We start from the raw sequence: 24,117 nt of genomic DNA on the forward strand, positions 1-24,117 counted from the left end.
AACGAGGACACTGGACGAGAGGATCGTCTCAGGCCGTGTCTGTTTTTTGCGGCTGTGGCTATGGCTGCCGATGATGCAAAGGATATCAAATTATGCTCCAATGAATATTCACATGGTATAGAAGCCACATCCACAGCCACTAGCTCATAAACAGACCTAGACCCAATTTCATAGAGCTGCTTAGCACACAAATTTGCTTAGCATGACTTTTCTTCCTTGATAAAAACAGGATTTCCAACCAAATTTGCAAGTGATGTTCAGGATAAGCAAACACAGCTGAATACCAGTAAGAAGCAATATGCAATAAGTGGAATTTGGTTGGTAATCCTGTTTTTATCGAGAAAGAAATTCTATGCTTAGCAGATGTGTGTGCTTAGCAGCGCTATGAAATTGGGCCGATGTCTATTGTTTACTTAGTAGGTTTTTCTTGAATCTGTCAAAATCCAATACCAATTGTACAATTTAATAACTCTGAGCTCACACCAGTTGATTTGATAAAATTTGCCTCATTTCAAGCAATGTTGGTTGATAATGAACAAAACAAAATTAAAACAATTCAAGTATCTGGATTTTGATGGTTTAAAATGTTCCGATGTAAGAAAAAAAAAATGATTAAATACATTTAGATAGACCTTCGTCTAGTGATGTTAATTTGAAAACTCACAGATGTTTGTGGAATTGCAAGTTGTGGAGTGACCTACATTAATTTGATGGCAAAAATGGAAAATTGTCATGGCCTCATGAAATGATATAGCAGGACTCTGTGGTAATGCAATCACAAACCATGGCAAGTCACATCAGGGTTGGGATTCACAGAAAAATAAAATAATATTGATCACATCGATCTTAAATGCTAAACAAATTGTGGTGTCACAATATGAATTACTATGGTATAATAAAGTTTGCAACTGAATCTTCGCGTTTTGTTAAACAGAGCCCATTCTCATCGTAACACCTAACTAAAACATCTCGCTTTAAAGGGAAGGTACACGTTTGGTTATTTCTCAAAACAAGAATTAACCTAAAAACTGACTTGGTGACGAGCATTGGAGAGCTGTTAGTATAAAACATTGTGGGAAGTGACTCCCTCTGAAGTTACATAGTTTTTGAGAAAGAGGTTGTTTCTCACTTAAATATTAAAAGACGTCTAGCTAGAAGTCTTTTATTCCTATCTGAAGGCACACAAATTTGTCCTACAATGGTGTTTTTTTTTCTTTCATCATTTTCTCGCAACTTCGATGAACAATAATTGAGCCAAAATTGTGTTATTTTAGGGCTATGATGAGATACACCAAGTGCGAAGACTGGTCTTTGACAATTACCGAACATGTACAGTGCCTTTAACTTGACTATTGCACTAAAACCATAATATCACTCACAATATTTCATAACAAACACCTCAACCACAACAACCTATTCAACATCCGCATTGAACAACAATAGATAACTCATCATCTGAAACAAGGATTTTAGGGTTATTGGCGTGTAAAACAATGTAGTTGTATAATATATGTCACTTTTTGTAGTATTTATATTTGCTGTAGAAGTAAGGTAGTTGCAATGAAGCCCAAAGTCAGCATTAACATGAATTGCAATTATTTTCTAAATATTCGTTTGGGTGTTGTAACAAGCACAGAGCGACTTCCCAAGAAGACATTTTGCTTATTCAGCATTAGTAAATCTTAGTTAGATATGCCTACTGGTCACTCAAATTAAATAATATGGAACATGTGTGACATGGGTAACATTTCAAAGAACTAGATTTAACATTTCAGCTGACTAAAAAAAGGGCAGGGCCAGTAAAAAAAAATTTACATGCGAAATGATTTGGCTCGTGTGCTTATTTTTGCTAACAATTATTGTTCAACTATTGTGCTAATAAATAGCTTCTTTAACAAAAACAAAACATAATTGATCCACTGAAGCCAAGGAGGCACAATACTTTGTTGTCAACTCACTGGCCCAACAAAATGTTATTTTGTTTCTTATAAACAAAGGACTGTTTAGTATACATAATATTTGTAGCTGGACGGATATGGATTGCTGTTAATTTGAAATGGTCCTCGGGTGTTTCAAATTTCAAGTATTTCGCCAGGGGACCACAATTGCTGTCCATGGTTACACTTTGACCTATTACTTAAAGTACTTATGTAATAATTATATTGCAATTATAAACTCATAATGTGAGAATGGTAAATAAAAGTCAATGGAGGGCCTATACAGACACACAACAATTAAATTAAATAAAGGTGGTCAACCCCACTGTGACTCGTTGTGATGTGTAAGTTATTTGGGATATTAAATATTACTGTTATAAATATTATAACAATTATTACAAATACGATATTTGGATGGGGGGAGCATTAACTTTGCTAAAAAAAATATTAACACCCAATCTGAAAACTCACACTAAAGTTCCAGATAAAATCCTCTTGTTAAAAACAATAACAAAGAACCATTAAAGGAACACGTTGCCTTGGATCGGACGAGTTGGTATATAAATAGCGTTTGAAACCGTTTGTTATGAAATGCATATGGTTAGAAAGATGTTTTAAAAGTAGAATATAATGATCCACACAAGTATTACTAAAAAATGCACGGTTTTCATTTTACGTCGCGAACTATCACGGTCGGCCATTCATGGAGTCAAAACTGTGACTCCCATAAATGGCCGACGGTGTTAGTGGACGAGGTAAAAAGAAAACCACGCAATTTTGAGGCATAATTTGTGTAGATCATTGTATTCTACTTTTACAACCTCTTTCTACCATATGCATGTTATAACAAACGGTTACAGAATGCTTTTCAAAGACCAACTCGACCAATCCAAGGCAACGATTTACTCCTAAGCTAGGGGGCTTTGTCCAATAACGAACTGCCTTTTTACCATTTCTTGGTGGACATAGAGGGCGTTGTATGCGTAGTTTGGACTCATTGGTCGCAAGTCTGACGAAGCTCCTACCTAAGGCTACTAAATTATATGTATGCAAGTAACATCATACATATTTTGGATTTGTAAAAACGAATCTTTTATTTTATAATAACAAAGAAGTTGGACTAGAGCACCAATCGGGAATTTGGTTGGAAAAAAAAAAAAAAAAAAAAAAAAAACAATCAGGAAATATTCATACTAAGTACTTATTGCTAACTAGCTTCCACTCGGTAGAACTAATATAATAATAGTTTTTAAATACAGACTTCGGAGATTGGTTTTCTGAAAATACAAAACGTTAAATTCAATCTGAAAACTCGATCGCAATATAACGTTGAATGAAGGAGGATTTATCACAAGGGGACGCTACAACAGAAGTAGTTTATACACAGTTCACCGTTCGGGGCGGGGGTGCAGCACTTCAATGGTGGGGCGGGGGGGGGGGGGGGGTGGCAGAATCTCCTACAACACCCGTCCGAACTATATGACGAAGGATCCAAGAAGCATTTTCGTTATTATTAGCCGACATAATGTGGCGGTGTGTGGAAATTTGTGTTACCACGGATTATGGATAGTGCATAATTAGCCGATGACAACCAATCACGTGTTGCTCTATATATACACAGATGCATGAACTTTGCACATCAGGGGAACATGAGTGATATACCTAATTAGGGGTCATAATTGTCTTGATCGTGTCCACAAATTGGTCGTTCTCACCGCTTCGCACAACAAGTAGAAATAGGCCTTAGTATAAGGATACAATTAAGCTTGCCCTATAGGTAAATCTATCTGTAGTCCTCTGTGATATGCCACGGTGAACAGTGCAAGGAAATTATTATTAAGCAAAATGCTCTGCTTTAATTAAGCAGCCCTACCTCAGAGAGCAGTTTTAAATTGACATTTATTATACTTTACAAGTTTCTGCTACGCCACACTGAAAGGAGGGTATAGTAACATGTCACATTTTCTTAATATGCTAAAGACATTGAATACTGATAGGCGTCCCACATGCAGTAACTCTTTAACGGGCACGGTGTGATCGGGATGACATGTCAGGCCCCCCCCCCCCCCCACCCCAATCCAATTACCAGCTGCAATGCAGTTTGCGTACGCAACAATTATTCACAAACAAACAAACAAAAATCAAAGTTGTACACTTACATTATCTCCAATGACAATTAGCAGTGGCGAGGCAATCAGTGGAAACGCCACCAGAAGTAGTGTCTTCTTGAAAGCCCATAGAAACTCAATGACGGCTCTACATGGAGCCATTGGTGGGGCAAGGGGTAAAAGGTTCCGGTGTGTTAATAACTTCTCGGCTCCTACACAAACTGACGCTTGCAGTGTACAACACACCTATGGGACTACCTCGTTAGGGGACCCTAAGTTGAACTGGTCAGTATAAACCTTGTTCCTCGCAAGAGGTGATCCAAAAACAGTCTGAACCGAACTAGCCTTGAGAATTATTCACACCAACAGAAACAGGAGATATTTGTGTAGAAGTATTTTATGAGTACATGTATACAATGTGCAAACATTAACATAAGATATTACAACCCGAGATCGTTGATTCGACGTGGTAGGCCCTACCATAATTGTAATGACCCGACCCCAAAGGTACACAGTATGTATGATAGTGGGGGCTGTTAAACTTATCTGCGTATTAAAGTAAATATTATTTATTATCCCTTGTGATATTTTTATGAAACCTCGACTATATTTAAGTGAAGACCTCCACCATAGTGTTTACGAGTAGTTTTGTTGATCGTTTATGAGAAAGTTTGTTCGTCAGTTCTAATTAGTGGAACACATGATTAAAGTTAGTTTTCAAACTTTGTTTTCGAAGTGTTTGTGTTGAGTTGGAAGACTTGAGATTGTGTTTATTTTGAAGCCTAGAGAGTTTTTGTGACACGTACCACTGTGGGGTCGGGGCCACCTAAAGGGTTCAGGACCGTTGCTGAAAGGCCCAGTGAAAAAATGTGTTATTAAGGCACTTCATTGTCACACGGTCGACATTATTCGTTTATATTCCGAGGCAAGGTTAATTTCTTTAGGGCCCCGAGAATAATGTTTCACAACCTCTATGCACTGCAGCCTTTGAGTGGCGAAGTTGGTTTTGTTAGAATGTCGCCCTCTGTTGACGAAGTCAAAAACAGCCTTAGGATTTCCCGTACAACACACCAATGCATAATCCGCCGGACTGATCGCTTTTCCTGCATTTAGCTCATGTAGCACATTATTGATGCACTACAATAAATGTTCAATATTGCCTTGCAAATAAATCTTGGTTTTCCAACAAACTGTACACTGTCGGAAATATATAACCGCAAAGTTGGATTTTGGTGTTGGTAAAAAAAAATGTGAGATAATTTAAACACATTAAAGGCAGTGGACACTAATGGCAATTAATCAAAATATTTATTAGCATAAAACCTTTCTTGGGACGAGTAATGGGGAGAGGTTGATGGTATAACACATTGTGAGAAACTGCTCCCTCTGAAGTGCCATAGTTTTCCAGAAAGAGGTAATTTTCCACGAATTTGATTTCGAGACCTCAGGTTTAGAACTGGAGGTCTCGAAACCAACCATCTAAACGCACACAACTTCGTGTGACGAGGGTGTTTTTCTTACATTATTATCTCGCAAGTTCGATGACCGATTGAGCTCAAATTTTCACAGGTTTGTTATTTTATGCATACAAATGTTCAGATACACCAACTGGGAAGGCTAGTCTTTGACAATTACCAATAGTGTCCACTGTCTTTATAAACAGCTATAATATGAACACAGCTACAATATCGTTTCACATACGATTTGTTTAAAACAAATTCTGTTCATTTTTAAGCACTTACTGCATATTATAAATAGCTCTATGAAGCTTGGCCACTATAGTCGATGATGTGGTAGTGGAACTTACAACGACATTACTGAAAATCTTCTAATTATAAAGTTTTTCTAGTTTTCACAAAAGGCCTACTCTGACTTTGGCTGCAGGAATTATTAGGTTCTGATGAATGTCGCCCTCTATTGTAAAAAAAAAAAATCATCAACAACAGCATGTTGGTTTCCTGTTTTCCACAAAATGAGCGCATAAATAGCCGTCTGATGACTTGCAAATTGTAACTGCAGAACAATAATGATAATTTAATGTTCAATATTAACTGCCTTGTAAGTAAACCTATAACCGCACAGTTGGATTTGGATGTTGGTAAAAAATAAAATAAAAAATAAAAATAATAACAATAATAATAACACTAATAATAATAAGTTAGATAAGATGCCAGGCTTCTAACCACATGTTGTATTGTCATAAATTAAAAAAGGGATTACCAAACGTGTGAATTACCTTGAATGTAATCGGTTATTACGAAAAACAATAAAACTGTTTAAAATTTGAGGTATGGTTTGTTCAGGTGCTACATGAAGATGGCGTTGTTGGTGACAGCACGTTGTTTGACGCCCTAACTATACAATGGTGAACAGGGCCTAATTGTTTTAGAGCTGCTAAGCACAAACATTTACTTTGCATGAAATATTTGCCTTGATGAAAACAGGATTACAAGCAAAATTTTCACGTGATTTTCAGGATAAGCAAACAACAACTAAATACAAGTAACAAACAATTATTATGCAACAAATGGAAATTTGATTGACATGCCTATAATCATGTTTTCATCAAGGAAGAAATGTCATGGTAAGCACATTTTTGTGTTTAGCAGCTCTATGAAATTTGGCCCTGGTCAACGGCTCTATCACACATATAAAACTGAACATCCATTGCAGCTATAGGAGAAAAAAACTTAGTCTTCAGAACAAGATTGTGTTCAATAACTAGCGACCTTGCCTATACAATTGTATTGTGTATTGCTTTGTATTGCACTCTGGTTGACCTGAAAAACGTACACAAAAAAATGTGGCCTTCCACTTGTTTATGGGTCATTCCATGTCAGACCAACACACTTTTTTACCTCATGTCTTCCGATTTTGATAAAAATTGCACACCAATTATTAGCCCGATCCGACTTTTTTTTTCTCCAAATATCACAATAAATAATCATAAAACATACAAGACAAAAGAACAAAGGGTGATAAGAGGAGGGCACCAGGAAAAAGCCTAGGCTTGTACAGAGCCTGGACCCTTTATAATATATATTAGTTGGTTTTAGTTTATAACAATAACAATGTTGATTGATGAAATAAAAGTACAGTGAAAGGTATAATGCATACAGCAAAAAAACAACACAAAACAATGTTTGTAATTAAACTGTTTTACACAATCTGTTTGCTATGCAGCCTTAAATACATATTGAGAGTTGATAACAAAAAGGAAAATTAACAGGAACATAATTACTTAAGAAATTACAAAACTAGATAGACTGGAATGGATAATCATGGTACGCGTGTAGTTACAGGTGGTGTCATTTTAAACGAAAGTTATAAGTAGGTTTTTAAGTAAGTATTTTTTTAAGCTGTGCACAGTTCTAAATGAAGGTATTGGGGTGAGCTGATTCCAGAGTAGGGGGCCTTGATGTCTGACTGTTTTCATTAATAAAGTGGTCCGAGCCTTTCCAATATGAATTTTAGTAGCTGATCTAGTGTTATGTGAGTGGATGTCCACATTTCGTGAAAAGAGGAGTCTTATGTTACCTGGTAACAAGTTAGATTCGAACTTAAACATAAGGACCCCAAGATGATATTTATAAAGTTTAAAAATATCGAGTGTTTTAAATTGCTTGAAAAGTGGTGCGGTGTGCTCTCTAAAGCTAGAATTGGTTATTACTCTCAAAGGGTTTCTTCTGTACGATTAATAGCTTGTTTAGGTAAGAAGCATGAGTATTTCCCCAAGCTAGAATTCCGCATTGAAAGTGGGGCAATGCCAGCGTATTATAAATAGAGAATAGCACATTCCTAGGCAGAATGTGTTTAAGTTTACGTAGAACACCCAAAATTTGGGAAACTGATGTGTGAATCTTTTGGCAGTGAGACTTCCAAGTATTAAGGTTGCTGTCAATTATAACCCATAGAAATCTAAAAGAATTAACTTGGCTAATTGTAGAGTTGTTTATATACACATTGATGTTATCATCTTTGCATTTATTTGAAAATAACATAAAGCAAGTTTTCTTTTTATTAATTGATAGATTGTTACATTAATTAAACCACAATGAAATCTTTTGCAATTCTGAGTTCATTACTGAAACTGCCTCCTTTAATTTACTATGACTAAAGAAAACATTGGTGTCATCAGCAAATAGGAATAAAGGATAACAATTTGGAAGAATTACAGATATCGTTTATATAAAAGAAAGAGTATTGGACCTAGAATTGAGCCTTGAGGTACGCCACATTTGATAGTTTTAGGTGTAGAGTCATAATCTTTCCATTGAACGAACTGTTTCCTATCAGAGAGATAGCTTTTGAACCAGTCCAAGGCCTTTCCCCTAATTCCATACCTCTCAAGCTTTGAAAGTAAGACAACATGATCAATATTGTCGAATGCCTCTTAGTCTAGACCAGATTTAAAATAAAAAAAATTAAAAATTCGAGCGGCATTTTTTTAGTAAAAGTTGGTAACATACCAGATTTAACTAATTCGGGGGTGCTGAATCCGAAAATGATGGATACCAAGGCTAACAGGTGCTTTCAATGTCATTTTGAAAGTATTTGAGTTAGTATTTTTTCTAATAAAGAGTTATTTATTATCTGAACATAATTTCTCTGTTGTTAAAAGCACAGACCGTTGATTATTTTCTCTTATAACGTAGGCCTATACACTACTTAAACAGGTAGGCCTACCAGGTGTAGTCTAGACTCAACAATGATACTTCATGGCTTGAAATTATCTTACCAGTAAAAAAAAAATGATTTTAAAGGATTTTAAAGTAACTAATTTTTCTATTACAATTCTCCCTCGTTTTAAAAAGTATTCTCCACAGTTTACGAACCAATCTAACTGTTGTAAGCTAACGACTGAAAAAAATCCAGTTTGTTTGTTTGTTGGCAGTATAACGCATTGTTAGTCGTGTTTGTACACACGGACAAATTTCACACAAGAAGACGATAGTAAGATTCAGAAACACAGGACAACAAAATATGTATCCCCTCCATTGATAAAACAGTCCACCCCTCTCTTTTCAGCTGGGTGTGAAGAACAAGGGGAAAAAAATCTCTTTATCTATTATTACCGCTCAATCCACAAGTATAGACTCCTACTTTATTTTTGTATGTCAGCTTTTTTTTTTTTTCAGAATAGTTACTGAGAGTGCGTAAATCAAGAATATTTTGAAGTGTTTCAGTTTGATGTCACTTAATATTATGTCCAATAAATAACCCAATGTATATAAATTATAAACAAATGTTTTGTAGTATTTGGGCTCCCATCCCTGTCCTTACAGAGACATTTCTATAAAAGAAAATACAGAATTAATAGTACACAACACATTGCAATTCGATTGAATAATGACTTGCGAAAAAAAACACAAATCATCATGCAGATGGACTATCATTCAGGAAACAGATAGGCAAACATATAATTGTGTAAACATGTAAATTTCCTTTTGGGAGATACAGTTACATGACATTACAAAAATGCCTCAATGGAATCGATGCATCAAAGCATTTCATTCAAGCTGATATTTCCCAAAATCCAATAGTGTTTTTCCTAAAATTAACCTGATTTTATGTTATGATCCCAGCCCCTCCGAGGTCTTCAATTTGTTTGTTTGATTTGTTTTGATTTTTTGTTTTACAATCTTCGAAAGAAATTTTTTAGGAAAATATGGCCCACCCCCAAAAAAAATAAATCCTGGGTGTGTCACTGCTGATAATTTAAATTCTGATTCTGGTTAAACCACATCAGCCCTCAACAAGAAACAAATCGCAAATCATGAACACTTTTAGTAACTTTAGAAACAGAAGAGTGAGTTTTGTTTGTGGATTTATTATGTAAAGTATATAAATTGACTAATTTGTAACCTAACAAACTGTACAAAAACAGTCATAAAATTGTAAATTTTTGAAGAGCCCATTTGTTTCTAGGTTGATTCTGATAGAGGAAGATATGCTCTATCACGTGATTTTTAATTTGTTGATTTTTGGAATGATGCATTGTTTCAAAAGTGCGTTGGTCTGACATGATGACCCTTATGCAGCCAGCATAATTTTATGCGAGCTACTCTGGTTGATGTTTGATGACGCGTTACAAGTATGTAGACATGACAAACAAACATGGCGTTTGACTGCATTGAGAAGGGTTTACGGTCTTTTTTCTTCAACTATGGTGGTTTCATCGCCAAGCATCCGTTCCCGTTTCTACTCCTGCCGTTGGTTCTTAGCGGAGTCCTCGGTGCCGGTTTGGTGTTTATTAGTGAGGAGCAGAATGTAGAGAATTTATACACACCGGAGAATGGGCAGGCGAAAACAGACCGGGCAACTGTGGAAGAGCTTTTTGCAGAACATGGCGACACCGACACCTTGGTTATTCGTCTGACGAGGCTTGGACGATCGGGAAAATTAATCATAGAAAGGAATGACGGTGGAAACATTCTCAATAAGACTGTCTTGGAAGAGATTCTTAATCTTCATGAGACAATCATGAACATCAGCGTCATGCAGAACGGTCAGGCGTATCACTTTAGCGATCTCTGCGTTCAATGGAATGATGATTGTGAGAATGCGATACTGTCTATTTACAACTACAACGCATCCATGTTGGATTCAATCACTCTGACTTATCCTATCTACAGTTCAAACAATGAAGTTTCATTCCTTGGTGGAGAGCTAGGAGGAGTGGTGTTCAAATCAGGTTCATCTGATGAAGTCTTTTCAGCAGAGGTCATGCAGTTATCTTACATCTTACGATATCAAGACAGCATGGATGACCAACGAAGTGCTCTATGGGAGGACGAGTTTCTTCAAGTTGTTGAAGCCTTCAACGCAACTGAGATAAGAGTCACTCGCCAGGTATCAAGTACTCTTGAGACAGAGTTAGATAAAGCCAGCTCCAATGTCATCAAAGACTTCACTATCACCTTTACTTTGTTGATTACCTTCAGCATTTGTTCCTGTGTGATGTTGGACTGGGTACGGAGCAAGCCTTGGTTGGCCGGTTGTGGGGTGATATCTGCCGGCCTAGCTGTGCTCTCATCGTTCGGTCTGATGGGTTACATCGGAGTACCTTACATCAATGTGGTGGGATCAGCACCATTTCTTATTCTTGGTAAGTTAGATCGGGAATGATGTTATGATACAGATGTGAATTACTTCCACCGTGATTGCTTTGTATAGTTTATTAACAGATGGAAATTTAAGTCAGGGATTAAGAATAATAATCTCGGTTTTACCCACATACAACCATGTTTGTTAGCACTGTTTATTTTAATAGCACTGTGTACTTTCCCGCCGGACTTCTGTGAAAAAATCACAGGCATATTACTCGGGTGAGATTTGAACCCACAATCTTTGCAACTCTCAAGCAGTGTCTAACCAATTCGCAATAAATACATGCTTATGATTTTGTACACAGAGCTCGGGAAAGTAGCCCCCCCCCCCCCCCTACTGAATACACATTGCTTACACACATCGATGGTCGGTGTATATAGGTAAAACCAAAATTAATATTCTTCACACTTTTTGTCAAAGCATTTCGAGAAACATTTCAATTACTAGTAATGTGGTTATAAAGTGTATAAAATAAGTTTTTACTCCCCCTAAGTTTGAATCCGAGAAGCGTTTCATACTGTTATCAGTACAGTTCTTAGACCGTGTATTCCTCTGAGAGATTTATCTTCCTGAGTGGCATTGTTCGCTCTGGATCTTCGGCGATATCTCAAAAACAAGACTACCTCTTATGAAATGTTCACATGTTTTTAAAAGAAGTAATTTGCCTTCAAAGACATGGACACTATTGGTAATTGTCAAAAACCAGTCTTCTCACTTTAATTGTGTATCTCAACATATGCATAAAATAACAATCCTGTGAAAATGTAAGCTCAACTGGTCGTCGAGGTTGCAAGATAATAATGAAAGAAAAAACATCCTTGTCACGCGAAGTTGTGTGCTTTCAGATGCTTGATTTCGAGACCTCAAATTCTAACTCTGAAGTCTCGAAATCAAATTCGTTGAAAATTACTTCTTTCTCGAAAACTATGTTACTTCAGAGGGAGTCGTTTCTTACAATGTTTTGTAGTACAAACTTCTCCCCATTACTCGTTACCAAGTGATGTTTTATGCTAATAATTATTTTGAGAAATTACCAAAAGTGTCCACTGCCTTTAAAGGCAAAGAACACTTTTGGTGATTACTCAAAAGAATTATTAGCATAAAACCTTACTTGGTATCGAGCAATGAAGAGCTGTTCATAGTATGAAACATTGAGAGAAACAGCTCCTTCTGAAGTAACGTAGTTTTTGAAAAAGAAGCAATTTCTCATTAAAGTATTTGAATTCGATTTCAGGACCTCAAAATTAGGTTTTGAGGTCTCGAAATCAACCATCTGAAGGCACACAACTTCTTGTGACAATGGTGTTGTTTATTTTATTAACTCGCAACTTCGACGACCGATTGAGCTCAAATTTTCACAGGTTTGTTATTGTATGCATTATATTTTATGTTGAGGTACACCAAGTGAGAAGACTGGTCTTTGAAAACTACCATTAGTGGCCGAGTGTCTTTATAAAGCCTCTATGCGTATTGTGTGATCCGCGAATAACGTATACAAAGCAACAGTACAACCAAACATGTTCCGAAAATAATATCCATGATCATTAAAGACTATTCATTGTAAAGGCTGAATATACTATTTGTAACGTGGCTTTGTTGCTATGCACATTTTCACTAACAGGAGCGCAATGATATATGAGCGGAACAATAATGAAAACAAAATTGTTTTCGAGGAAATCCATTCAAAGCTAGACATTTCTTTGTGCACAATATTTAGAGGCGATCAGAGGCGAAGAAGTACAGTGGCGCGATCCACTAGACCCAATGAACACTTGCCACACCGTGACCTACTCAACATGACCCTGTCTACTCAGGGATCGCGTTGTAAAAGCCAAGCTGCACTTTGTGTTACAGTTTGTATGTACAACACATGAACCTGATTAAGTATGCACTTAATTTTCCTTTGTACAACTAGGCTTTACACTGCTGACCACATTTTCAATAACATGAGCGCGATGATATAATGGACGGAACAATAATGAAATATTTACAATAGCACCGGGGTAAAATTATTTTAGAGGAAATCCATTCAAAGCCAGACGCTTTTTTTCAACCATAATCCAGCCACCAATGACGTGCACATGACATTATTTGCCGTTGGTTGGTTGTTGTCGTGTCTTTGAATAAAAACGTTATAGAGCACAGAGATCGTTGTTAACCCCTTGAAAAAACCTAGACATTTATGTTTTCTTTATAAAGTGCACCAGACTGAGTCTGTTGTTTAGGATGTGTAATCTTTTATACACATTGATTTGAAGTGATTGATAGTATAAGATGAATTATACATAAATTAGTTTGTGTTTGGTCTTTTTGCATGCATTATCTAAGAAGCGTTGGGACAGTAACGCTTTTCACATTAAAATTTTGAGGCACAAAACAGACCCATTTGTATAACCACTTCTTTGAAGTGAAATGTTAATTATATTATCAAAAGGTGATGTAGGCTTCTTTCTAATCAAAGGTTTCTTTTGACATGTCTTTCTTCCCTGGAATGTGCAAAACGTTAGTAAAATTGCATATGTAATTATTTAGAAATTTATACAAACTGACACGGTAATATCGTTTCTATATCATTTCTAATAATGTTTGTTTTTAAGTATCAGCAGCTCTCCAGTGCTCTTCACAATTTCTTGGTTTTGTAGGTGTTTTGCGGAGTTTTTAAGTAACTAAGAGTTCACTTTAAAGGCACTGGACACTATTGGTAAATTATCAAAGTAATGTTTAGCGTAATAATCAAAATAATGTTTAGCATAAAAACTGACTTGGTAACGAACGATTGAGAACTGTTGGTAGTATAAAACATTGTGAGAAACGGCTTCTCCTGAAGAAACGTAGTTTTTGAGAAACACTAAATTGTTCTCTCAAACATTAAAATACTTCAGGTCCGAAGCCCTTTTTAGACGTCTGAAAGCACAAAACTTGTTCAAGAAGGGTGTTTTTTCCTTTAATTATTATTCACTTGCAAGTCGATGACCAATTGAGTCAACATTTTCAATGGTTTGTTATTTTATGCATGTTGGGACACACTGAAGTGAGAATACATGGGTTTTGTTTGTACAGTTACCAAACGTGTCCAGTGCGTAACACAATGCCCACAGATGTACACTAAACTTACTAAACTTACACAGTTTAAAGATAATGATAGTAGAAAGCTTCCCTGAAAATATTACGTTTTGGAGTGCTGTAGTTTTTGTAAGCATTTACACGCACGTATTTTCATGACATTGTTTTACTAATTTCTCAAAAACTACAGCACCTCAGTAAGTAATATTTGACAGGAAGCTTTCCACTATCATTATAAGTTTAATGTAAATCTATGGACATTTTGAAAAAGTCCCCAAATCCTATAAAGGCAGTGGACACTATTGGTAATTACTCAAAATAATTATTAGCATAAAACCTTTCTTGGTGGCAAGTAATTGGGAGAGGTTGGTGGTATAAAACATTGTGAGAAACAGCTCCCTCTGAAGTGCCATAGTTTTGGAGAAAGAAGTAATTTTCCAAGAATTTGATTTCGAGACCTCAAGTTTAGAACTTGAGGTCTCGAAATCAACCATCTAAACGCACACAACTTCGTGTGACAAGGGTGTTTTCTTCTTTCATTGTTATCTCGAAACTTCGATGACCGATTGAGCTCAAATTTTCACATGTTAGTTATTTTATGCATATGTTGAGATACACGAACTGTGAAGGCTAGTCTTTGACAATTACCAATAGTACCCAAATCCTTTAAAGGAGTATCATTATTGTCTTCCGGGATGAGTGACTCTGGATATTATAACCAATCATCTTCTTCGTGTAGGATTCAGTGCTCAAATTATTGAATGTTTCTTCATTCTTCCAACAGGTATCGGAGTAGATGACATGTTCATCATGGTTGCTGCCTGGCGACAAACTGACGTCAGACTGACCGTGGAACAGCGCATGCGCCATGCCTTCTCAGAGGCCGCCATGTCGATAACCATCACGTCCATCACAGATGCTTTGGCTTTCGGTATTGGCACTATAACGTACTTCAGATCCGTGCGTATATTCTGTATGTATACCGGTGTGGCTGTCATCTTTGACTACGTATACCAGATTACTTTCTTCGGTGCTTGCATGGCTCTATTTGGTAGACGTGAGGCGGCGAACAGACACTGCATGTCATGTCTTAAAGTCAAACCTAAGGAGGAGACCAACTCTACGGCGTACAATATATTCTGCGCAGGTGGGTCAAAACCATCAGCCGACCAAGGAGGGGACTTCAACGATCATGCCTTGATGATATTCTTCAAGAAGTATTACGGCCCCCTTATCACAAGATGGTGGATGATGATTCTCATCATAGTCTTATACCTTGGCTACTTGGGTGCCGCCATCTATGGGTGTACCCAGGTACAAGAAGGTCTCAGTCTACGCAACCTCGCAAGGGATAACTCATACGCTGCTAACTTTCTAGATATGGAAAGTGTCTACTTCAAGAAGTATGGGCCGCAGGTTGCTTTGGTGTTTACCGAGAGAAGAGATGTCTGGAATCCCATAGTACAAGACATCATGGAACAGACTTTAGCAAAGATGGAAGACAACGAGTATACATTCAGTGAAGACCAGAATCTGTCTGCTTCCTGGCTTCGAGACTTTCTTGCTTTCCTGAACTCGATCAATCTCAGAGAACCAACCCAGACCGAGTTCGTCGACACACTCCGAGACGTTTTCCTCACCCAGCCAGCCTTCGAACATTACTCTCTCGATATCGTTTTCAATGGCACCAACATTGAGGCTTCGAGATTCTTCGTCGCAACGAAAGACCTGGACACCACTGATAAAGAAAGATTCATGATGACTGAGCTGAGACAAATCGCAGAGGATTCAGAGCTGCCTGCCATAGTCTACCACCCGGCTTTCATCTTCTATGATCAATACACAGCAATCTTGCCCAACACGCTTCAAAACATGGGTATCGCGGTCGGTGCTATGTTGATTATAGCTTTACTCATGATCCCGAACCCTATCTGTTCTATCCTCGTTACTCTAGCTGTAGCCTCCATTGTAACAGGGGTGATTGGGTACATGACCTTCTGGCAAGTCAACCTCGATTCCATCGCCATGACTAACCTCATTCTCTGCATAGGGTTCAGTGTGGATTTCTCAGCACACATCTGCTACGCATACATCGTAGCAAACCGAGGTTCACGTCAGGCCAACATCATCCATGCTCTGTACTCCATCGGCATGCCCATCGTACAGGGTTCCCTCTCTACCATACTCGGCGTCTTAGTCCTCGCTTTTACAGACTCTTACATCTTCCGAACCTTCTTTAAGACTATGTTTCTTGTCATTTCCATCGGTGCCTTGCATGGACTCCTTTTCATCCCCGTTTTCCTCAAGCTCACCATTCCAGTGAAGTCGATGAGAGTCGATGATCCACTATAGTCGATGATGTGGTAGTGGAACTTAAAACGACATTACTGAAAATCTTCTAATTATAAAGTTTTTCTAATTTCCACAGAAAAACTGTCACTTTGGCTGCAGGAATTATTAGTTCTGATAAATGTCGCCCTCTACTGTAAAGAAAATCAAAATCAGCATGTTGATTTTCCGTAAAACAAAAACGAGCGCATAAATAGACGTCTGATGACAAGCAAATTGTAACTGCATAACAATAATAATAACGTTTGATATTAACTGTCTTGTAAGTAAACCTATATTCATAAATACCTCAGACAGTTTCGCTATTCCTATTGGTGGAGAGCGCGTCACGTGGAAGTGTAAAAACCTTGGTTTATGACCAGTACAAAGTGTTGAAACATGGGCGTGACACGCGAGCTTGCACCTCATCTTATAAGACAGTTTCTTCATTCGTATTGGTCGAGAGCATAGAACTGGAGTGCTAACTCCCCTTTATACACGCATTAAGGTTTTGAAGCCGTATGGGCGCATCCATGTTTATGTACAAACCAATACAAAAGCTTAAAATTTTGTACGGCTATTTGCATGATAGTGCGTTTGTTCTTTTCTATGTGTCATCGAACCAAAAAATGCAGCTAATGTGAATCGAACCATAGGCCGTGTCCGAAACGGCTAATTCGGCTACAGCTACGGCTAGATCGCGCGCGTCTGCCTATTCTTCAACACTGGTAGACGCGCTGATCTAGACGTAGCTGTAGCTGAAGTCGTCGTTTCGGACACGGCCATAGATTCAGAGTTAAAATAACTAGATCGGTCGTGCGTACATATGCGCCATTGCTTGTGTAGAACAAGTTTTGGTTCGCCATGGACGCGGTAAAAATGTCACGTTCGAAAGGCGACGCGCGAAAATGAACACGGGAGATAGGCCTTTGACGCGCTAAATGTCACGTGCTGACGGCAAAAAGTCACGTGCTGACGGCAACGCACAGAAAATGTACTAGGGAGATAGGCAATGGCAGCCCCCATGCCAGAACCCGCGTATGTAACGCGCGGCCGATCTGGTTATTCTATTCTATATCTATGATGTGAACGCACAATCTGCTGATGAGCGTACAAACTGCGAGCGTCAAGTGCGTCATGTTTAAAAGACGCGTATCCTTTTTTTTAGTACATCAATCAAGTCGAACTTACGGTTTTCGTAGCGCGGACGTGCGCGAATGGGCAGTCGCGTACGAAAGCACACATGCCGAATTTAAAAAAATCGCGGCAATATTATGTGTTCTCTTTAAATTAAAATCGTTTCGTAGTCACGCAACACATCAAACATGTCTGCGCTCAGGGTGGCTTCAAAACGCGGAGCAAGTTAGCGCTCCAGTCAATAGACCGTTCCGGCTTTCCACTAAGCTCCGCCCACCACGCACGCGAGCAAGACACGTGTACGAGCACTCCCATTGACATTCTGCACGATTATGCAAATATACGCGCACGCATGACCGAGTTTGTCCGACCACAATCATTGCTGTGATTGGTCAAATGGGTGAACGCGCACAGTTTGATTGACAGGCCGGGTCGGTCCATAGACCCTTCCCATGAAATATGTAAATTGCACATAGCGCGTGCGCACTAACGATTTGGTTGGCAAATTGAGGGCACATCGCGCTGTTTTGTACACGGGTAATGGGTGCGTCACGCAGACGCGATTGTGCGTCTGCTTAGTGCACAACCCTATGGCGTTTGCCAACCAACAGGGTCTGTACGCATGCGTGAATGTAATTAGTCAGGTTTTGCACTGACGTCACGAAAATGCGTGTCAAGTTCACTAGCTGACATGCTGGTAGGCAAAATACCCTAATTTTACGTGCAAACGATAGGCGGTATTTGTCAAATTTGCTGTAATTAACGATTGAGACTAACTATCAGAGAGCTGATAACGTTATTCATCAAAGCGGGTACTATACTTTATGTCAGTCAACTGTCGTTGATCACTTTTATTGAATGTTTTCTTCAGTGTGTGCGATGTATCAATATTGTAGCAATATTGTGTCGAGTTTGTATCACATTACTGACAAGTTGACCCCAGCCGGCCAGCGATTTTGTGTGACCTCCCTCAACTCGGCGAGGCACTGATGCTGTATTTATGCGCTATATAATGCCTGCAACGCGACGTCCCTTGCCTCCTAAATCTATAACTCTTACTCTACTAAAGTCCTATCTCACAATGGTGACTTCGTGTGCTGTTTCTGGCTGTCAGAATACACAAGGGAGAAACCACAAGTCATATTATCGTTTTCCCAGCGATCCCGAACGGAGAAGGTTGTGGACTGCGGCTCTTAAAGGAACACGTTGCCTTGGATCGGACGAGTTGGTCTATAAAAAAGCGTTTGTAACCGTTTGTTATAAAATGCATATGGTTGGAAAGATAATTTAAAAGTAGAATACAATAATCCACACAATTTTGCCTCGTAATTGCGTGGTTTTCCTTTTACTGTGCGAACTAACACGGTCGGCCATTTATGGGTAGCCTTGCTCAAGGCAGTCGAATTATTCACTCCGAAAAAAGACCGCCGCTGTATAAAAACCCACCCGTATTCACTGTGCGTAAAACCCACCCGTATTCACTGTGCGTAAAACCCACCCGTATTCACTGTGCGTAACATCGCACGACACGATGCCCCCGTACACTATCCGCATGCGGAGGCCGTCAGGCCGACAGCCTTGTAGGATCTGTGTTGAAGCCACTGACCTCATTACTATAATAAGCGAAGAGTTCCCACGGTCAGCTCATTACCATAATGCCCGCGAAAGACGAGACATGTTTACCTCACACACCACCACCACGGACGCATGATAGGGTCCAAAGGTCGTGATAAGGGAAGTGCGTGATTGGACGTCAAAATGAATAATTCATTTGCCTCACATCCTGTGTTGTCTGATAGGTCTGACGAACGATATACATATTCATGAGCTGCATACTAGCATATCCTCGAGCCCCCCCAATTTCGTCCACTATTGGAATTTTTTCAATACAACACATTAAAACGGGAAGATACAGATCCGACAAGGCTGTCGGCCTGACGGCCTCCGCATGCGGTTAGTGGTGTACGAGTGCGATGACTTGTGTGAACAGTATTCGTGCGATGTGACAGTGTGTATACGGGTGGGTCATTCGGTGTGATCGCACACACCATGCACAGGGTATACGGCGGGTGGGTTTACAGCTGCGTCTTTTCGGAGCGAATAATGCGACTGCCTTGAACAAGGCTAATTTATGGGAGTCAAAAATTTGACTCCCATAAATGGCCGACCGTGTTAGTCGACGAGGTAAAGGGAAAACCATGCAATTTCGAGGCATGTTTGTTTGGATCATTGTATTCTACTTTTACATCATCTTTCTACCCATATGCATATTATAACAAACGCTTTTCAAAGACCAACTCGACCGATCCAAGGCAACGTGTTCCTTTAAGAAACCGTTGGCTTGGCAGCCGACAAACGGCAGTCGTGTATGCAGTGATCATTTCATCTCAGGTAAAGGCTAAAAGCTCGAGTAAGAATATCCTTCCTTCTTTTTTATTTCATCCGTGACATCCTTAATTATTGCGGTAATGACAAAAAAGAGTTACTATGAAAAGGCCTATCTTTTTCAGTGAAGATGTTATATAATATGAAAACGGAAAACAAACCCACGACAGAAAAGAGGGCACCGAACGGGTCTTCACTTAACAATTACAATTTGTTGGTCACTGTTTTAATTTAGTGTTATGTTTAGAAAGAACTGGTACTCGTCCGGTAATTTCAATAACACTAAAAAAAACATCACTACCGTTTTCAGTCAGCTCTGTATACAAAATATAACAAACCCAGTACTAGTACGTCCTATAACATTGAATTGTATGATTGTTAATTTTATTATTTCCTGTGGTTGTGAACAAAATGGGTCAAAAAAACAAACTTCTTATATCTTTCTTAACGATTACTAGGCCTACCACCCTACCTACGTTATAATTAGTAATTATACATAGTGAAGTATGAGGCCTACTGAATGTAAAACACACAAAAACTGAAAGCTAAAAGTAACAAAAGTTCTGTAGCTATAGCATGACTTGAGGGTAGAGCAGTAGGTTATCATTATGCCTGATTTTGGTCCAGTTTCAGCATGGATAATATAAATACAATTAAATAAAAGTGATGGTGTGAACGTTGCTCATTTAAAGGTGCTGTGCAATGCGAAAGTACAAGTATGCACTCTTTTGCAAGCTCAAGAAAGCGAGAGGAAATGGATGGAGAACGCTGGAAAAGACTTGCACTTTGAACATTTTAATAGCAATAATTAATGGTAAATAAAACAATACTCTCCCCCCATCAATCTTATGAGAGAGTTTAACAAAAAACAGTTAACTTTTACTTGCAAAGAACTGTGTGCTTTCAGATGCTTGCCATGTCTGAAGCCTTTCTCAAATTTAGATGTTTTGTTTGGTAATCAAAATAAAATCAACAGAATCACTAGATCTGCTAGTAAGCTCATTGGTATTCCTGTAAAAATTTTAGGTTCCATCTACGAGGCAGCTATAGTGTCAAAACTCGAAAGTATACAACTTGATGATACCCACCCACTTCATACACTTTTTGTTTTTAATAAGTCTGGGAGATTGCGTCAACTCAAATCCAACACTAATCGTCATCGTCTCTCCTTCTTACCCAGTGCAATTTCTTATTTTAACAACAATTTTATTAGATAACTTGCTTCATACTTCCCAATCCATGTCTCCTATAGCCTCTCCCTCGTTCCCATGTATTGTCTTCCCACCCCTCCCACACCCTTCCTTCTCTCCTTTTCCCACCCCCTTTCCATTCCAAGTCATCCTTAGTTAAGTTTCTGTTTTATATGTATATTTTAATTCCGTTGTATTTTAAACAATTTTTTTTGTGCAATGTGATATTTGTATTATATTGTTGCTGCTTTAATGTCTGTACGGTTCATGTGTTTTGTGCTATTTTTAATGACTGTATTTTAATGTGCAAATTCGGAGAAGTGATTTTCATGCTGGGCATGACGAATAAAAAAATCTAATCTAATCTAATCTTTGGTTGAATGGAGTTGAGTTTGAATTTGATAGTAATACTGATGATTTTCCTTTAGTTGTGAGTTCTGGGCCCTGGGAGTAGGTTATGGCCTGATATCACACACTGATTAAGAACATCTGATTGGAGGATTAGCGCATATTGGAATCATTAGAAACTGAGAAAGCCAGGTCACATGAACGAACCTTGTTGCTAATGTTTCAAACTTATAAGCATCTGGGTAGCACACTCGTTTGATTTAGGGAAATGGATGGTTTGTGTATGCTAGTGTGTGCAGCTGCTTTCATGTTGGATGCAGTTATCCGTCCTGTGCTGGAACCGTATGGCTGATTTTGATTACCAACAAATTAATTTTAGCCCTTTTTTAGAATGCTATTTCTATTGCCCCCATCCCTAGATCCTTTATTATCAGTATAGTAGTTGTTATCTTCACTTCAGCACTGTACGCACTCTACAGTACTACCACTGTACTCGAACTAGAATTGTTCCCAATCCCTTTTTAAACTAAAAACTAAATAATTAAATTTGGATCACTACTACTTTATTATCAATATAAGTAGAGGTTGTTATCTTCAGATCAGCACTGTACGCACTCTACAGTACTACTACTAGCACTGTGTACTCGAACTAGATTGTTCCAAACCCTTTTTTAAACTAAAACCAAATAATTAAATTTTGTTGACTCGTAATCGTATGCCGTGTACCACATCAGCCATGATCAGGCCGTTAATACTACTACAAGAAATGAAAGACTCGTTAAATTTAATGGAGAATCTACTAGTTGTTTAGAGGTACATACAATAAATACATACATGTACATTGCGTACTTAGTATGACATGTCACGATCACAAGTTGTACTTTTTTTGTATGGTGGTTAGTCAGTTAGTTAGTACTGGTACGTAGGTCGTACTCCGTAAGAACAGTGTAAAGTAAATAGGTCTGTAATATACGCTTTTGCAACAATTCAACTTGTAGTACTAGTACTTGTACTTACGAAAGCCGTCAATGGCGACGTTTTGAAGATCCCACGGCCACATCAACACCAGCAATCAGAGGGTTTCCAACTGACCCAGCTGTGAAGCATTTGTACGCTTCCAGGCTCTTGTAGCACTAACTCTAGATCTGACCCAAAGTATGAGAGGGTGTGTGTATTAAGTAGGTGAAAATGTCAGGGGCTTGAACGTCTGGAATTTGCTGTGCACTGACTAACGATGTACGGGAATGATGTACGAGTCACAGAAGCCACCTACCAACTCAATTTTTTCTACATACCTGGCCCGACTCACTAAATCTAAGTTTTCAGCATATGCCGACAAGTATGGGGCAAAAGTTGCCATATTTCTGTTTAAGTTGAACGCAAATAAGTACGGACAAGGCGTAATTGACCTTAACAAGTTGCGTAGATGTCATAGGCAAACATGCAAATTCTTGCGCGGTTGCCTACACCAAAGATGACGGATCAAGCTCCGCCTACGGCTGGTGACGTCACGTGCAAAACCTGAATATATATAGCTCTATGGGCCCCATTTCATAGACCTGCTTAAGCACACAATTTTGCTTAAGCAAAAAAATCCTTGCTTAGTAAAATCGGATTACCGGCCAAGACTCCACTCAATTTTTATGCTAAGTAAACAACAGCTAAATACCAGTCACAAGCAATGTATATGGCATGAAATTTGTGCCAGTAACATGTGTAACATAAGCAAGCTAATTTCGTGCTTAAGCAAATAAGCAGCTCTATGAAATTGGCCCATGGTCGAGAGCAACAGCTGAAACAGTGTGCCACATATCACGCGATACGCGCGACGCGCACTGCATTCCCTTATAAGGAGTTGTTTAACCGAGGGCGGCGGAGGGCTTTACTATTCATAGTTGGAGGGGTGTTGTGTTGAAAGAAATCATTGAACAATTATAATTTTTGCATTTATTTTACTTTTTGACGAAAAGGTATTTTTGAATGGGAATCAAAGTGTGTTGAATCGGTTTTCAACTAGTGGTTTAAACCCGCTGAGGCCTGGTTCTTTATAATTTACCTCGACTTCGTCTCGGTAAAATGATCAAGAACCAGGCCTCGTTGGGATTAAACCACTAGTTGAAACCCTCTTCACCACACATTGATTCCCTTATCCAAACAAACTGTACATCACTGGAAAAAAAATATATATATAACCGCACAGTTTTGGATGTTGGTAAAAAAAAAAAAAAAAAAAAAAAAAGGTTAGAAAAGATGTCAGGCTTCTAACCACATGTTGTATTGTCATTAATTGAAAGAGGGATTACCAAACGTGTACATTACTTTTAATGTAAACTGGTATTACGAAAAACAATAATACTGTTCAAAATTTGAGGCATGGTATGTTCAGGTGCCACATGAAGATGGCGTTGTTGGTGACAGCACGTTTTTTGACGCCCTAACTATGGTGAACAGGGCCCAATTTTTTAGAGCTGCTAAGCACAAACATTAACTTCGCATGAAATAATACTTGCC

At 38.5% G+C, this 24,117-nt stretch overlaps 2 protein-coding genes across 4 annotated transcripts in view; one reads left to right on the plus strand and one right to left on the minus strand.

Moving 5' to 3' along the window:
* The window catches only part of LOC139938111 (Na(+)/citrate cotransporter-like), a 51,364-nt gene extending 28,357 nt beyond the window's left edge, over nucleotides 1-23,007 (minus strand). For 2 of the 3 annotated variants that reach the window (XM_071933487.1, XM_071933486.1), the window contains exon 1: nucleotides 4,097-4,394. In XM_071933487.1, coding sequence (XP_071789588.1) covers nucleotides 4,097-4,207 — 111 coding nt within the window. In that variant the 5' untranslated portion in view covers nucleotides 4,208-4,394. Of the gene's footprint in view, nucleotides 1-4,096; nucleotides 4,395-22,623 lie in introns of those variants that run through there. The other variant, XM_071933488.1, reaches the window with a different exon arrangement.
* LOC139938109 (patched domain-containing protein 3-like) lies at nucleotides 10,148-18,908 on the plus strand. The gene is made up of 2 exons (XM_071933485.1): nucleotides 10,148-11,153; nucleotides 15,003-18,908. The coding sequence occupies exons 1-2, from the start codon at nucleotides 10,163-10,165 to the stop codon at nucleotides 16,568-16,570; spliced, it is 2,559 nt and encodes an 852-aa protein (XP_071789586.1). The 5' UTR covers nucleotides 10,148-10,162; the 3' UTR covers nucleotides 16,571-18,908.
* Nucleotides 23,008-24,117: the final 1,110 nt, after the last annotated feature.

This window comes from Asterias amurensis, chromosome 6, assembly GCF_032118995.1.
Source record: "Asterias amurensis chromosome 6, ASM3211899v1".
NCBI classification, from domain to species: domain Eukaryota; kingdom Metazoa; phylum Echinodermata; class Asteroidea; order Forcipulatida; family Asteriidae; genus Asterias; species Asterias amurensis.

Coding starts and splice junctions, on each gene's coding strand:
- LOC139938109 (XM_071933485.1), top strand. CDS start 10,163: ATGGCGTTTGACTGCATTGAGAAGGGTTTACGGTCTTTTTTCTTCAAC. Junction 11,154..15,002: donor AGCACCATTTCTTATTCTTG/GTAAGTTAGATC, acceptor TTCTTCCAACAG/GTATCGGAGTAGATGACATG.